Raw genomic sequence first — 16,821 nt, forward strand, 5'->3', positions numbered from 1 at the left:
CTGAAGTGAGCTTAGACGGCGTGACGTCATAAATAGTTTTCAAGATGGGTGAAAAGCTCTTATCATTTGCCGCTGCCTGTCTCTCACCATCCCTCAGTGATAGAAGTGTAAACAAAATTTCCAATGTGTTGGTGTTGTAAATTTCAGTCATTCCTCGTGACTTTTTCATGAAAATTTATTTTATTACCTGTACCATTTCATGAATAACTTTTTCGTTTAAAATGAGTGTTGTTTCTCAGTGTCGGCAACATATTTATTTTTCACTCGGTTTTATCCTAGGTTTGATACTAAGTTTAATTTTTGTTGTAAGAGTCGAAGACGGTTGCAGTTTATTCTCGCTAGAGATAATTTCCCTTGATTCTGACATTATCAGTAATGTTTTCAAGGATGAGTTTGAACCAAAAATCAACTCTGCAGGCAAACCACTGAAGGCTCAGAAAACACCCCAAACGTTAGTTCGTCCACGCTACTTTTCCACAGAGCTTGGAATCAAAGAAAAGTTGTTTGTTGGAGTATTGACCACATACGAATCTATTAGCTCTCATGGCATAGCTTTTAACAAGACTGTTGGCCACCTAGTGGATAAATTATTATTCTTCATCAACGCTCCTGGATCACAAAAACTAAATGTTTCACTGTTGAAACTTCCTGGGATTGTTAGATTCACAAACACACGATCTCTTCTGCAGCCTTTCCATGCAATAAAGTACATTTCTGATAATTTCATAGATGAATTTGACTTTTTCTTTCTAATCAAGAGTGATGCTTATGTTAAAACTTCATCTCTGACTAAAATTATTGAGTCGATAAGCGTCTCTGAGCATGTTCACGTTGGTGTAAAGACCGACCCGAAATCTTCTTTTTGTTCCTTAGGTAAGTCTTTTACAGGTAAATCATTTACCGTTTAAGTTTGCTCTTTTCCATTCATTATTGGACTTTTTACAGAAATCAATATCAATTATAAAACTACCAGACAATGTATCTCGGTTTGCGACTCTGTAGACTTCTTGTCATACTTCATTTTTTAAATGGAAAACTACTGTTTAACGTCAATTCATGAAAACTTCCGTGTTTTTAAGTACTTATCTGTGCGAAAAGAACTCTGTGAAAATTTCAAGAATTGATATTGATTTTTTTTCCTTCAAAAAAATAAAGTGGGGGTTGAGGTTTTTAATCACTACAAATGAGGTATGGAGTCCAGTGGTTTCACTGTCAATATGGCTGAGACTGAAATCAAATCTACTGAGTTTTTTGCCTCAGTTTTATTCTCTTAATTTTCAATGTTGTATCAATGAAAATGTTGTCTACGTATTCAGTTGGAAATTAACCTCATGAGAATATCTAATGAGGAAATAAAGATGTAAGAATTTAAGACTGTATGGTACCTTAAGATCAAGAAAATATAGATTAAAGTAAAATACAGGATTTACTGGACTAGATGCTAACAGGAAGTAAACCTCCAGTCATGGAGCTGTAGCTAAAATTACTAATGTGACTTTACACTCCACCCTGTTAATGCCATCAATATTTTCTAATATTTCTTTTTTTGTACACCAAATTTTTTGCTGACCGTAAACATTTTCATTTTTTATTTCAGATTCAGGATTACTGCTAAGTAATTCAGTTCTGCAAAAACTGCAATCAGATTTGGATTGGTGCGTGAAGAATATACTATCTCACTCTGATGATGAAAATGTTGGTCATTGTATTCTGCATTCAACAAATTTACCATGCCAGCAGAAAGTTGAGGTTGGTTGAATTTTATCAGACTGCTTCCATTGTTGCCGAGTTTAGACTTGGTCCGTAGATTGCTACTGCCCACTGCCACCCTTGATATAAATTGATCTGAGATGGTCTCTTGTAAAAATTCATCATAAGTTACTTACTCACATTTTCAAGTATTATTTAACATCTTCAGGTAAAGACCTGTGTGCCAGTGGAAACAGAAGTTATGAGAGAAAAGAAATAAATCATAACATATTGTGGTCTTCCCCCTTGAATAACAGCAAATCAATGGTAAAACTGCAGAAATTTCTTTATTTTTTACTTGGAAAACCACCAAACATCATTTCTTGAAAACTTTGGTGATTTTTCCTTTCCTTTTGAAGAAAACTTCTTATTTCAAGCCTTGATAAAAATTTGGCCTCTTTGTAAAAAGTAAAGTACCTAGGACCGGTGATTTTGGAACACAGTATTGGAGATACACATTTTTGCAGTTTTGCCGTGGAAATGTGACAGTTTCCAATTTTCCTCTTGAAACTTGAATGAAAAGAAAGTTCAATGGCTGTATAATCTTGCTACACTTAGAACAAGAATTCCAATAAACTACTTCTCTTTTCTAATAAAAGTCACTTGAAAGAAAAAAAAAAGTATTCAATGCTGGCAATTTAAATTAATTTATGAGCCAGAAAACTTCCTGAAAATAAATGTTGAAGCTTCCATCTTGGCTTTGTAAAGCGTGTTAAAGTTGGTCTGCTTTGGTGTAGTGGTTTTAGCGCCAACTCTATTATCAGAAGGTCCCAGAATTGATTCCTGGCCAGGGGGCCGGAGTTTGATGATCTCAAATAATAGTTGTCTGGAACTTGTCGTGGAGTGGGAAGGTTGCTAGATTGTGCGGAAAAATGAGGATGTTTTCCATGGTTTAAGTAGAGAAAAATTGCTGATTTTTCAGCATTAAGTAGCAACACTTAGGGAAAGGAGCTTGGTCACTGTTGCCAGGTAATGCTAAAAAATCAACCTTTTTCTCTAATTAAACCCATGTAAAAAATCTGCATTTTATTGCATAACCTGGCAACTTCGGGTTTAGTGGCATGATGGAATCCTGCTGGCACTTGAAGTGAAAAGAAAGTAAAGAAGTATATGAAGTTTTTTATCATGCTCTGCATGTTTTAAGTGAGATTTAACCTTATTTTTTCATCCTGTAGAGTTGTGAACTGGGGAGCATCAAACTGAACAAGAATTTTGATCTGGAAACTTTGTTAGCGAATTCTTCAATGCGAGAAAAGCTAGAAAAAGTAATTACGATCCATCCTCTTGAGAAGCCATCCCAGTTTTACCAACTTCATGCATATTTTTCAAAGGTAAGCCTCCTCTGTCTATTTAGAGGCAGTTAAGGTGATTCAATGGACGCCATATTTTGTGTCAGAACAGCATGCGATGTATTGCATCAATTGGCTCCATTTTTTTAGCTACTCGTCATTTTTCTCCAATTTTGAGATCGCAATTCTGTTGTCGGGAGACTAGAGCACTCACTTACCAATTTTAACAAAGAAATTCAACGTAATAAAGGCTTGGTTTTTTTTAGAGAGAAAATATCGCATTCAAGTACAGTTTTGATAACAGTATCAAATGCGATGTTTTCTCTCTAAAAAAAACCAAGCCTTTATTACGTTGAATTTCTGTCTTAAAATTGGTAAGTGAGTGCTTTAGTCTCCCATAAACAGAATTGCGATCTCAAAATCGGAGAAAATGACGAGTAGCTGTAAAAATGGAACCAATTGATGGGGTATATCGCATGCCGTTCTAAAACAAAACATGGCGTCCACCAAATCACCTTTAACAAGTCTAAATGCCTCTATATACTCAGTTTTTTATACCATCTTGTTGCCCGTCCGGTTATCCCATATGAGGGGCTTGGAGGGCATGGCGCATAAGTACAGTCTTTGTTATTTTGAGAAGTATGTGTTTGAAGTTTCGGAATTATATGGATTCGTCTGCCGGAAAGAAAGTTTAAACTGACTTTTTGATGCTTAGAAATTGTGCTTTGGGAGCACTTTTGTCACAGAATATGTATGAAGACTAGTTTTAATTGAAATTATTAATATCTCAATTTTTTTTAAAAAACTGCACTTGTGTGCCTTGTCCTCCAAGTCAAAAGACAAGGCATATGTTTTTTTCCGAGATTTAATTGCTTTTCTTCTTTACTAGAATTTAAAATGGTTGAAATAACTATAGAAAACCTAAAACGGATGAGTTGGAGTTTAATAATAGAGAACAAGGCTGTTCGCCTTTACCAAAAATTTTCAGAAATGGTATGAAACTGAGAGGTCAGCAGGAAAATGCTTTCAGGCAAGTCCTAAAGGGCACAATGGACATAATTTTTCAGCAACAGCATTGTAAAAGAGGGATTTTCCACATTTTATTAGGATAATGTCATCAGTAAAGGGCGGAGTTTTGCTTTCTCAGCACCGTATTTGACTGTGATAGATCGTTTCAGTCATATCAACCTCTCAGGCTTGATATCGTTCAAGTCAGGTAGGTGCTCCTGATCTTTTTTTACACACTGCTGAGAAAATGTGTCAATAATTTGCAGTCGATTTTCTTTATGGTGTTGAAGAAGAAAAACCAACTTTACAGCATGGCAAACAGAGATAAGTATGTTGTTTTGCACTTTAGCCATGGATATTCTTCTTCAAGAGAAATTCAAAGCCTGAAGCTATGATAAGAAAATGAAACTAGGTAATGAGAATATATCAGGCGGTATGAAGTGCAGTTAACCTGATTCTGATTAAGCTGACTGTAAGAATCCTGTAAATAACCATTCTATGTACTGACGGACAAACACAAAACTGCATATTTTGTGCCAGTCATATTCATCACTATCACTGTTTTTGTGTGTTTTCCTGTCACATACATATGTGCTGAAGGATGGCTGAACTTAGTTATTGCATCAAATTTAGAGTCATTTTCTTTGGCTCCTAAAAGTTTTCTCTAAAAATTACATAAAATAACGCCAGTAATACTCCCTCTAAAAAAGGAAATAGGGGCCAAAAATTTTAAAACTGCAATCGAGATACATCTTTTTGTTGCTTCACTGTTCATATAGAGTATGATACATTTAGTTGTTTGATTTTGAACCTGTTTCCATTTTTTTTAGAGTGAATTGGATCACACAAAGCAAGAAATACTTAATTTAAGACGAAGCTTATTGAATGTATCGGTCAATGCTCCAAGTGGACCCCAATCTCTTACTTGGCCGTTGGGTAATCAGCCTGAGAACAAACCCCTCAGTCGGTTTGATGTTCTTCGCTGGGACTACTTCAATGAAACGCACATCTACTTTGACTCTGATTTTAGTAACCTTAGACCACACACAACACCTGAGAAATTGGATGTGCAAGTAAGTTTTTCACATCTCTTCTTTATGAAAAATCACATGAGAACACAAACTTCAGGAATGATTCTGCGCATGTTTCATCAGTGGATACCATTTTGCTGCCAAATTAATAAGAATTTTTGGTTTATTGTTTTTTTTTTTTTTTTTTTGAGTGTGTCCTCACTTCAGGATCGACCAATTGGACCGAGTTTAACAGAAAGGAACCAAGTCACATCAGCGATTGCCAAGTTTAACTGGGCAATTAAATTTTTTACGAGAGAACGGTTGTTCGGATTTCTTTGAAAATTTTAAGGAATTTGCTTCGCACCACGGAGAATTTTCACTGAAATTTGCTTGAAAATCCACACAACCGTTTTCATGTAAAAAATTAAATTGCCCGATTAAATTTGGCAATAGCTGATGTGGCTTGGTTCCTTTCTGTTTAACGCGGTCCAATTATCTCTAAAAGAATGAACAGTTAGAACTCTTTATGAAAGCTTTGTGAGGTATCACATCTCAAATTTAATTCTGCTGGTCAAGTACACTTAGGCACTGGGTAATGTTAATTTTTTTTTTCTTCTTTTTTTTTTCAATTTTGGTCCAGATTTTATGATATCAAATATGAGTAACTCAAAACTGGACTTTTTTGAAAAATCATGGAAGGTCAATCGCTCCTCAGGTAGGATCTTCAAAGGAATTAAAAGTTATATTGCAGAACCCAACAAATCTTTTAGTTTGGGAATGAATTTTGGGAGAGTTAATACTTTTTTCTTCTTCTTTTTTCCTAATTTTTAATTTTGTAACTATGAAATCTGAGTCATAATCTTTTGTTCCAGAATGTCATCAAAGCCTGTGTATCCAGAGTGGCAGAAAAATATGAAGGCCAGTTTGAATACCAGAAATTATTAAATGGCTATAAAAAATTCGATCCTTCCAGGGGAATGGACTACCTGTTGGATCTTATCTTCAGAGTTAATACCGATGGAAAATATATACATAAACGGTAATCATTGATTAACATCTTTTTAATTGCAAATTTTAGCTATCTTGACTCGGAAATGTAGAAATCATATTTTTGGTTTCCAAAAGATACCCAGCTGTAGTTTTTGTTTATTTATTCCTAAAAAAGTATTTTCTCTCTAATTTTTTTTTTTCTTTTAGTTTTGCTGTGTGTAAACCTCTGGGGAAAGTTGAGTTCCTACCGGTTCCTTATGTAACAGAGAACACCAAAATCAATATTTTGCTTCCAGTTAAACCAGCCGATAAAGCGCACGCCTTGAAGTTCCTGCAACAATATCGGCAAATGTGCATGATGAAAAGGGATAAAACATTCCTCATGATGGTAAGAAACTTCAACATATTCTCTTTGCTACAATTCTTCATCGCCTGTTATAATAATTTCAGTTTAAAAAGATTACTCATAGTGCAGTCTAAGTACTCTACATGATAAAGTATGAGAAAAAAGCACTGAAAAAATTGATATGACAAGGCTAAAAATCGTTGAAAATACAACCAGGACGTTTTGGGCGAATTACGTACTCATTTTCAACTGGAAACAAAGTTAATAATTGAAACAAGAACATGAGCATGCACCGGACCAAAGTAGGAATCAGTGCATACTCACTACGTGTGTTCTATACGTTTCTACATTTGGTTTTGCATTTTTTGTAAGTATAATGTTGATACATTTTGTATAATGCTTTGGGCTGGACTCCTCAAGTTTTTCTTTAACATCACACCGACACAATCATTGCAATTTGTATTAATTCTGTGCCAAAGTTATTTGATCACATCTTATTCTCAGTCATTTAGATCTAAACTTTTAACGGACCATTACCTGGTTCCACAAATGGTATTCCAGTAATGTATAAAGATACAGATAAATATTCTGGATATTTGCTAAATTTTTTGCAGGTCCTTCTGTATGATTCCACTGTTCCTGGCAAAGGTACTAAGTCAGATGTTTTCAAAAGTCTCAAAGATACTGCTGTTAATTACAGCAAGCAGTTCAGTAAGGATGGTAGTAAAATAGTTTGGGTTTCTATCAAGATTCCAAACAAGGATCCGTCGTATCTACCTCATCATGAAGCCCTACTTGACTTTGCTATTGCCGATTTGGCTCTGAAAAAATTCAGGTCGGACTCTCTCATTCTCCTGGCCCATCTGAACCTGGAAATAAAGCCAGACTTTTTAAATAGGGTAATTATTTTTAACATCATTTTTTTTCTATAACAGAGTTGTATTAAATCTCCCACAGGGTGCACAGAATATTTTAAAGTGTTCACATAAAAAAAAAGCCAAGTGTTCTGCCATAAATTCTTGTAATCTGAGCAAAAAAATAAAAACTGATTTTTATTATTTTTAAGAAGAACAGATATTCTAATTGAAGAGAGAAAAATCTAATAGGGTAAAGGAGGCCAAAAAAAAGCCTCCAGTCATTCAAGAATATCTTTGTTCCGATGTCTTTGCACGACCAATCCACAACTGTCAGTCACTGCGTGTCGTTTTGAAATCCACTCCCCTGCTTGGGTTTCATTAGACCACAGCCAATATGACATGACATTGACCTCCGTCATCAAAAGTGCTCTGTACAATGCGCTGCCAATGCGCAGTATGCTCCCAAAACTCATCCTCAGAAACGACTGACCTGTATGGATTGAACTTCTTAATTCCTCAAAATTCAACTAACGCCGTAGGGAAGATCTGTGTCATTTGAAAATGATCAAACTGTCGTTTTTACCTCTCATCCAGGTTCGCATGAACACAATTCAAAATTGGCAGGTGTTCAGTCCAGTTCCTTTTCGAGAATATCATCCTGCTATTGTGTACGAGGGTGAGCCTCCTGCTGAAGTGGAATTGAACAAACAAAGTGGTCACTACGATTCTACCAACACTCAACATATATCTTTTTATGCTAGTGATTATCTCTCAGGTAATTCTGTTCATAATAGTTTTGTAGTACATCGCACCTTCCTCTCTCTTCTTTGCATGAAATCATAGAATTGGGCTCTTGCATGGGCCAGGAATTTGCTTTTTAAGCATTTTTCCTCAATTCAAATTGCAGTCGTAAATTAGTAGTTACAATGAAGTATATTTTAAAATCAAATCCCGAGCTGCATTCAAATCTAAGGAGTTCTTGAAAATTGTTTTATTTTGACTGCGTCGACCCTAAGTGTTTATTTGTGGCTGAAATCAGGTTCCCTTTTTTTCTTATCATACAACTAGAGAAATTTTTTGATTTCTCGTGTGAAGCTACCTATTCTGCATCCTTAAATGCCAAATCAATTCAATACCAATGGTTTGGTCGTTGATCAAACGCTGTGAATTTTTCTTGTTTAAATATTGACAGTGAAACCACCAGACCACATATCTTGGCTTGTGATGTTGCAGACTTCTTGCCATACTTTATTTTTTAAATGGAAAACCACTCAACGTCAATTCTTGAAAACGTCTGTGATTTTTCTTCTTTGTGCTAAGAAAACTCAGTGAAAATTTCAGTAGATGATATTGATTTGTTATTCTTCAAAAAAATAGAGCGTAGACTTTTGAACACCACAATCGAAATCACTAGTCTGGTAGTTTCACCTTCGATACTTGGAGGCAGCAAAAGGGTGAGACCGTTCTTCGTTGAAATTTTGAGACACATTTGTTAAAATTGGGTACAAAAGTCTTAGAAAAAAGCAACAAAAAACATCCACTAGTATTTCAGGTAAATTTTATTTTACAAGAGGAAATTTGAAAGCATTCAAATGCTTTTAAAATGTTCCTCCTTAGCTGGGCACTCCTGCTTCCTTTATTAGGATCCTTTATTAGCGCTGGAGCTGGTACTCTGGACATTGTTTGAAAGTTCAGTGCGTAGCATTCGGTTTGAATACCATGCATGCGGTCAGAAAGAAAGGACTTTTTAAAAATGAATTTTTTAGAAGTGAAGTAATGATAACGATGAGGATGAAAATTTTCCCGTATCCGCTAGGCACTAGACTGATGAAAATTTTTAACAAGTTTCAACCTCTGCACTGTTCACGTCTAGGGTGAAAGTATCTCTAAATATAGTGTATTTCCTTCAGAAAATACCCTAGGATAGACTCTTTTGTACGGAAATAATCACATTTAGTTTAACTTGTGGTGAGAAAAGACCTTTGGAGTTCCTGCTTTAGTACATTACCTGAAACTTTAATATGTGTCGTATCTTACTTCTCTTTAATTTATTCAGAAATGGCGCCTGCAACTCTGGAATTTCAAGTTATTTTTTTCTTTCAATTTCAGCGCGGCAAAGCATTGCAAAAACTATTCCTCTTGTTCGCTCCGATAAGAATATTTTGGATCTATACCAGACAAGCAATCAAGAATATAACAAAAAAATGGAAAGTCTTATCGCGGATACCATTTACTCAATGTTCGTTTCTGCATCAAATCTCCACGTCTTGCGTGCAGTTGAGCCAGGACTACGAATCCGGTATGAACCCATTGATTGCCCCTCTTCAGATGTTACTCATGATTCAAATCTAAAAAGTCTCATAAAAAAATGCAACCATTCAAGAAGTTTTAGTTTTGGAATGAGAAGTCAACTTTCGAAACTGATTCTAAGCTTCAAGAATAAAACGTAAGAAAAAAAAGCTTTCTGCCCACGAGAGGCTCATTCTGTACTTCAAGACAGATGTCAGTATTTTCAATGTGTGCATTCAAATTAATGATATCACACAACCACCGAACTATTTTGTTAGTTTATAGACTGACTTCATTTCTACCCATCTTGCCTTGAGAATGCTTAGATCCTTTTACAGAGAACATTCTCAAAATGGATCTCTAAAGACAGTCAATATTTCGTTTTCTCATCCTCTCTGTTCAGTGCATAATCTTACTTTTCTGTGATCTTTAAATTTTTTAATTTGCTTTCTATGCCACTTTTTATAAAACTGCCTTTGGACACAAATTTTCTATCATGCAGTGTGGTCAGTTGGAATGTAAGTTGACTTGATCCTTTGTTTCAAAAAGTGCCAAACTTGGTAAAAATGAAAATTCCGCTCTCCTGAAAAAGTTTCTTCTTCATCACGAATCGAATAACATGGGCTTAAAATTCTTTCCTTTCACTGAAAAGTTTCACAATCAGTTGAATGTGTAGTTGATACTGCCTTGGGCTTTTTTTTTCCTGAGTTTGATACTTCTTGAAACAAGCAATTCATTAATGTACCGATTTGAAAATTTTCAATTCTCCCATGGTTGTTTTATAACTTTTACCCATGACTTTTTTTTAGATCTCTCTATTTACACATTAGCCTGAATTTGTCAGGAATTTTAAGCGGGTGTTGAATGCCTTTATAATTGGTGCTATTTTTGACAGTTTTAATAAATTTGTATTTTTCTACTTTTTAATTCATGGCGATTTTTTTTTCCCCCGAAGAGAAGTTTATCCCTTCAACCAATAGCTTCTGTATCAAGAGAATGTATCATCAGGAACAGCCATTTTTCATCTAATCGTCAACAATTTTCCAACTAAGGGCGCCATGTCTGAAACACATTACAACTAAATATTCAGGAGATATTTTTTTGATAATGGTCCCTCCTTCATAAGATGTGTATATCAAGACTCACATTTTTCTGAAAATGAATTGCTCTAAATCAAACTAAAATAAATGTCTCAGCTCAGGAAGACAAAATTTGGCATAATACTTAATCTTTCCGCAGAGAGAGAGATAAATGAAGTCAAAGGGGGTGAAATAAGGAATGCTTAGTCTTGAGTGATTACTTCATGTGTATTTAGTTATTTGATTTTCCAAACATAAGTCAAATAAGACATTGTATACGACACTTCCAAAACGTATACTAGCTTGTCAACACCTAAGAAAATTGAAGAAATCGTAAAATACACTAGAGTATACTTATAACATATTTCTTTAACAATGACTCTTAACCTGAATACAGCAGTCAACTGCAAAGATAAAGTAAAAAAATAGCATATATAATTCTGCAAATATAAGAGTTCTACAAGACAATGTAACTGAAGAATAAGGTCACTTGAAGAAGGCCTTACAGAGTGGCTCCAAAAAAAAAAAGGCAAAATCACAAGGATCCAACAAAAAATTCAGAAAATTATAAAACATATAAAACAATTGCAAAGATTAAAACAAAAATTATAAAAGTTTGATAAATCGATCATTTTTTGATTGGTTTCATCTCCTTTCCGCTACTTAAATCCTAATAAAAGAATTAAAATTCGTGCATGAGTATAAAAACTTTTTATAATATAATCACAGCTTATAAGAGGACATTTGTGACAAGGCAGAGTGAATAATTTATAATTATACATAAAACTTCAAAATTTATTGTCAAACAATTATTGACAGGATTGACGGGGAAAAAAGAAGGGAGCAATATTATCACCAGGATTGAACAATATTGATAAGATTACCAATTTGTGAATTTCACGTCCATCACCCAAGATGAATATGAGCAAGACTTATAATAAATAATTAAAAATGCATTTTGAGAATCATCTCTTCACTGTAATACTGAGAAATATCATTTCCCTTTTTTCTAGTAAGAGAAACAGATTGTTGATTTCTAAGAAAGTTTGAACCTTTCTTTCTAACTCTTTTTATTGATTTCTAGTTATTTCTGTGGCTATGCCAGAATCATCTTCATCATTCAATACCTCCTTTAATACTGTAGATATAATGTTCCATGAAGGCTGATTTGCCTCATTCAGCACCACCTTTTGGGACTTTGTCAACCTGGAATCCCTCCAGTGCTGTGCTCCAAAGAAAATTCTTCGGAGATCGAAGATTTTACTGTTGAGTGCAGCCTTCCTTGTTCTTATTTTTCTTTGATTTCTTTTCGAGAGAGGCGGTTCTTCGTTGTCCTTGAACAATCGGCAAGTACGCACCAGCTTGACTAATATTCGCTTCATCGTCGTAATCTTCTTCTTCAACATCTGCGCTTATGACTTCTGGAAATTGAAAATGATGACAAAAAATAAATTTCAACTGAAATGAAAGTCAAGGGAATATAAAATGTAGATACAGTTTTCAACAGCAGTGCTGACATTGGTAGATTTTTCTTTCTTTGGTAGTCCATTTAGATGTGCTCTACTTCAAAAATTAAATGGAAGCAGAGATTTTTGAACACTGCAAGAGAGATACATAGTCTGGTAGTTCCACCGTCGATATACGTTTGCCGTTTCACATATGAATTTTGAATTTGATCCTGCATGAAGCTTTGTCTGAGTGAAATTTACAAGAGAAAACATGCAACTTAGAATATCAAACAATACCTACTTCACATAATAATTTTGCACTCAAGTTTGAAGTAGGGAATAGATATTTACCTGGCAGTGGCGGATGCTGAAAATTCGATTTTTGATTTGGTTTTTGCGGAGAATAAGTGGGGTCAATTGCCATTGCAATGTTTTGCATGGGCTGGAAACTGGTGACAGGCTCCGAAGACATGACTTCAATTGCATCTAAATCTGTGACCTGGTTCCTACAAGGAAAAAAATAGAGAAAATTGTGGTTAGCTCCGACTGATGGATAAAAAGATGGTAGCGACTATGATTTAATAAATAATTTTTAAAACTATTAAAATTAAAATTCATGCATTCTGATGAATATTATCAATGATGGAGGACCTTCCTCCTTCTACTTCAGTTTGCAAGAGTTGGAATGGAGACAATTTCTACATTTCATCCTAGTGGTTGTTCATAGAATAGGTAATGCTCTATGGAGGTCAACGAGAGCATAATGCCATTAGGTTTTAACGTTTGGAGAAATAGTGACCTAAGCCACAGGAGCGAGGAATAAGGAGGGGTTGAAAAATGCAAAATTGAACATTATATATTTCATGATTGCTCCCTATCAGGGTAATGATAATATGAACCGATAGAGATTAAGTTACTCTACTGCAGTGCTAAGGAAAAACACAGCATAAGACTACGGACGTTGCCATAATTCCTTTAACAATAATGAATTGACAGGGAAAATGTTGAATATTATTCTTCTAATCATAATTTTTTTAGAAAATTTTGTTAGCGATTTAACCTGAAAAGTCTGTAAATTTCCAGGAAAAATATGCATGATTTTCCTCAAGAATACATGTTTTATACGCGGAAATATGACGACCCTTAAATGTTTATACAGCGTTTTTTCTTAGCACAGCACTCTAGATGTGATGATCTCCAACTTCACAAATCACAATAGGAAAAACAAACACTAAACAAACTCGGAGTAGTAAAAACAAACCCTGAAATTATTAGCTTCAGCGGAAATAGAACAACCTTGAATCATATAAGTGAAGCAAGAAAGTTTCAAACAGAAACTAAAGAAACTTACTTTGGCAATGATCGTGACTTTCCACATGAATTTCTACTAGACTCTTCAAGTGGGTGTGATGAGGATATCTTCATCTTTGATAATTTTTCTGCACCAGCCTCAACACTTAAGTTTGAGGCACTGTCGGAGACCCTGATTTCTCCATTTTCCATTTCCTGCTGCTGCTTCTTCAAAAGAGCTTTTTGTTTCGCACGTTCCCGGGCCCTTTTCAATTTGGCTCTTTCCTGTTGAAGTAAACAATCTTTCTTGAAAAATGTAGATTACAAATAACAAACTTTAAATACATGAGAGTAAAAAAATAATACTGATATTGATGGTAAAAAGAAGACTTGACGGTAAAAAAATTGAAGGAAAATTAAGGGATTAATTTTCTATTTGAAAAATTCCTGGAGACGAAAGAATATATGCATTCACACTACATTTTTGATCAGGATGAAGGCTGCAAAAACATAATTTTATTGCTTGCCGCAGGGATGTATTTATATTACGGTGTTACAAAATTTCTGTTGGAGCAACAAGCACTTTTTGAAATTTCCAAATCTGATGATAGAACCATAATGTGCTTCAAAAATAATATGCTCTGGGAGATTTGGCAACATTGAAGAGTAAATATGACTTATGCTATCATATCTTGGTCAGCACAGAGCAATCAGCCTCCGACGAAATGAGAATATACATAAAAGAAAAAATATCTTACCCTATCTTGGAGCAGTCTTGCCAATTCTTTATCTTGCGCTTCAATGGCAAGGAGTCGGTCTCGATCAATGAGAGATGGAGAGTTAGCTTCTTCTTCTTGCTCTTGAAGCAATCGGGCAAGCTCCTGAAAAAAAGTAGGAAAGTTAGAAAATGAAATCAAACATGTATGGATTTAAAATACATATGACAGAACAGATTAAGATGGTACCTCGCCTGCTCTCATTTATGGATATGCTCTCAAAAAAGAGAATTCATAAAATTTACGCTGAGGGATCAAAAATGCCGAGGGATCTGAAGCATTATTTAAGCTTTCCTCCAGGATACAGAAGAGAGCAATATGTCAAAAGATTGATCCCATTAGTAAAATCGCAAACTTTCTTAAAAAAATCCACTTGGAGGTTGATTTTCATGATTTGTTTGACAGATTGTGAACAGATATGAAAAGACCTTATAATGATATTTTAATGATATAAAATACATTTAACAAATATCATTCTATGGAAGTAATAAATTAATAGTAAAAAATAATTTAATTTCTACAGATAGTTTGAGAACAAACATTTCTACAAAATAAGGTAAAAATGAAGCCTAGAAGAAAATCCAATTAAAAGAACACACATGAAGAACATGATTGCTTTGAGGTTTTACTCGGATGTTTTCTGGCATGAAATGGCTGGGCAATCGTATGTTTTGAGTACACAGACACTCTGTAAGTCTAATTTAGAATAACAGTAATTTAAAGATACTACACATTTCAATGGTGATCTATTAAAGTAAATCTTTCAATTTTTCTTTTAATCATAAAAGCCCTAAATAATTAAAATAAAGTCTACATCTATTAACACATAAAATCTAGAGATACTTTTTACTTTTAGAGCATAGAGAGAATCAACTAGGGAGGGTGTTAAATTTGAAAAGCTCAATCATGGAGAATAATTCCATAATTCAAAAAAGAAAAAAATGTGTACTTGAGGAAATGTATACGCAAAGTGAGGAGATTGCAGAATGCACTCTTACATTATTTTTAAAAAATTGCCGAACAGAAAGATGTCCTCTTACACATTGTTTGATTACTCACAAATCTTTGATAATATTAGTCAATATTCTTCTGATCTAACACATCACTTAGCAAAAATAACACTTCGTTTATACAGAAAATATTTCAAAGAGGCAAAAAATATACTTTTTTACTAATGATAGAAACAAAGTAAGTTCCATTGAAACAGAACACCTCAAAATGCTCAGTTTCCTTCAGGGTTGCCACAAAATTTAGAAAATGAAATTCTCTGACATTTCCCTGATTTTCCTGACACATATGAGTAAAATTACCTGACAATTGAGGATATACTGTACAGCCAAAAAGACATAATGTAAAATAATTTCCACGGTAAATTTGTTGTTCTAGATGCATTCTAGAGAGCTAATAGAGGTAAATTAACAATTTTTCCCTAGCATTTCCAGGTTTTCCCTGACTTTTTAAAATTCCCCGACATTTCCCGGTTTTCCTGGTATTCCCTGACTGTGGCAACCCTGTTCCTTAACAATTTTAAAGAAAAGGATAACAGCCAGGAGACCGGTAAACAGTTCATTTTCAGGAAAATCTGATGATGGGCAGAGGTGCAAAGGTTAACACGATGTCGATGATACGCGCAGTCACATTATTGACGAGTGTAACTCTAGTCACAATATACAAAAGAATGTGACACCAGAGTAACACCCGCAACAATATGCCACATTCTCCAGGCATTTGTCTGATTCCAGTTCTGAAGTGATGCTTGGGTAACCTCACCAGTGAGCTGACCTGAAATATTCTACGGAAAATAAACGTTTCCGAAACATCAAATAACTTGGCTGACTGTAGGAATGTGACAAAAATTTTGCAACCAAGACTTTAACCGTCAACACTCTTGATTAGATTTACATTGATTTGAAGTTTACGATTCAAAACATAAACTTCAAGAGAAATAGAGATTCAAAATTTTATTCTGCCATGTTTGAGGCTCAAAATGACCTGATTAAATTGCAACTTCAACCCCTCATTTGACATATAGATGAATTAAACCTTTAAAACTTGTTTCTTGGGATGGTAAAAAGCGTTTACCATTCAAAATTCAACACGGTAAAAGGTGCTCTCTTGCAATATTTCTTCCATGCACTTACGACATTTTTTCCAAGCAATATCGCATTTAGTATGAATACAGATATTCCATTGCACTTTAATAGTCAGCTAGGTTATTTAATGTTTCTTTTCTAGTTTGCTTAAACATAGAGAATACATTTTTTGAAATAGACAAAAATTCAGCAACTTCTCGAAATCTGAGACCAATGGTCATCTTAATCTTACTTAACTAACTGCAGGAAGATTTCGCAAAAATGTAAAAAAAAATTATTTTTTTTTTTACTCACTTCATCTTTTTGTTCTTGAAGCCTTCTGATTGCTTCCTCCTCCAAATCTCGATCGGATAGAACATTTTCCACATCTTCTTGTGCTAAATCATCTAAATCTGTTACAGTAGAGCTGTAATCATTACTGACAGCTTGGTATTGATAGCTTTCTTCTTCAACAAGTCGATGATTATTTTTAGTCTTGGAGTTCCTACGATAAGAGACAAAGCAATTAAGGCATCATGTCAATAGAGCAAGGGAGGGAGGAATAGAAAATTTCTGACACGGACACGTTGGTGTGAATTGTTGATCTCTCAGACC

General features: G+C 34.5%; 2 protein-coding genes across 2 annotated transcripts in view; one reads left to right on the top strand and one right to left on the bottom strand.

Moving 5' to 3' along the window:
* The first annotated feature begins 104 nt into the window (after positions 1-104).
* Chpf (Chondroitin polymerizing factor) lies at positions 105-11,155 on the top strand. Its single transcript, XM_072297342.1, has 9 exons — positions 105-873; positions 1,598-1,749; positions 2,925-3,080; positions 4,877-5,119; positions 5,932-6,098; positions 6,257-6,437; positions 7,010-7,294; positions 7,847-8,027; positions 9,362-11,155. Exons 1-9 carry the CDS (start codon positions 222-224, stop codon positions 9,700-9,702), a joined length of 2,358 nt encoding a protein of 785 aa, XP_072153443.1. The 5' UTR covers positions 105-221; the 3' UTR covers positions 9,703-11,155.
* Positions 10,830-16,821, bottom strand: part of LOC109040049 (uncharacterized) — a 50,461-nt gene continuing 44,469 nt past the window's right edge. Inside the window, exons 6-10 of the mRNA XM_019055824.2 lie at positions 16,522-16,711; positions 14,117-14,239; positions 13,420-13,643; positions 12,420-12,574; positions 10,830-12,041 (exon numbers count right to left, since the gene is read on the bottom strand). Coding sequence (XP_018911369.1) covers positions 11,881-12,041; positions 12,420-12,574; positions 13,420-13,643; positions 14,117-14,239; positions 16,522-16,711 — 853 coding nt within the window. The 3' untranslated portion in view covers positions 10,830-11,880. The remainder of the gene's footprint in view (positions 12,042-12,419; positions 12,575-13,419; positions 13,644-14,116; positions 14,240-16,521; positions 16,712-16,821) is intronic.

This window comes from Bemisia tabaci, chromosome 2 (assembly GCF_918797505.1).
Source record: "Bemisia tabaci chromosome 2, PGI_BMITA_v3".
Taxonomy (NCBI): domain Eukaryota; kingdom Metazoa; phylum Arthropoda; class Insecta; order Hemiptera; family Aleyrodidae; genus Bemisia; species Bemisia tabaci.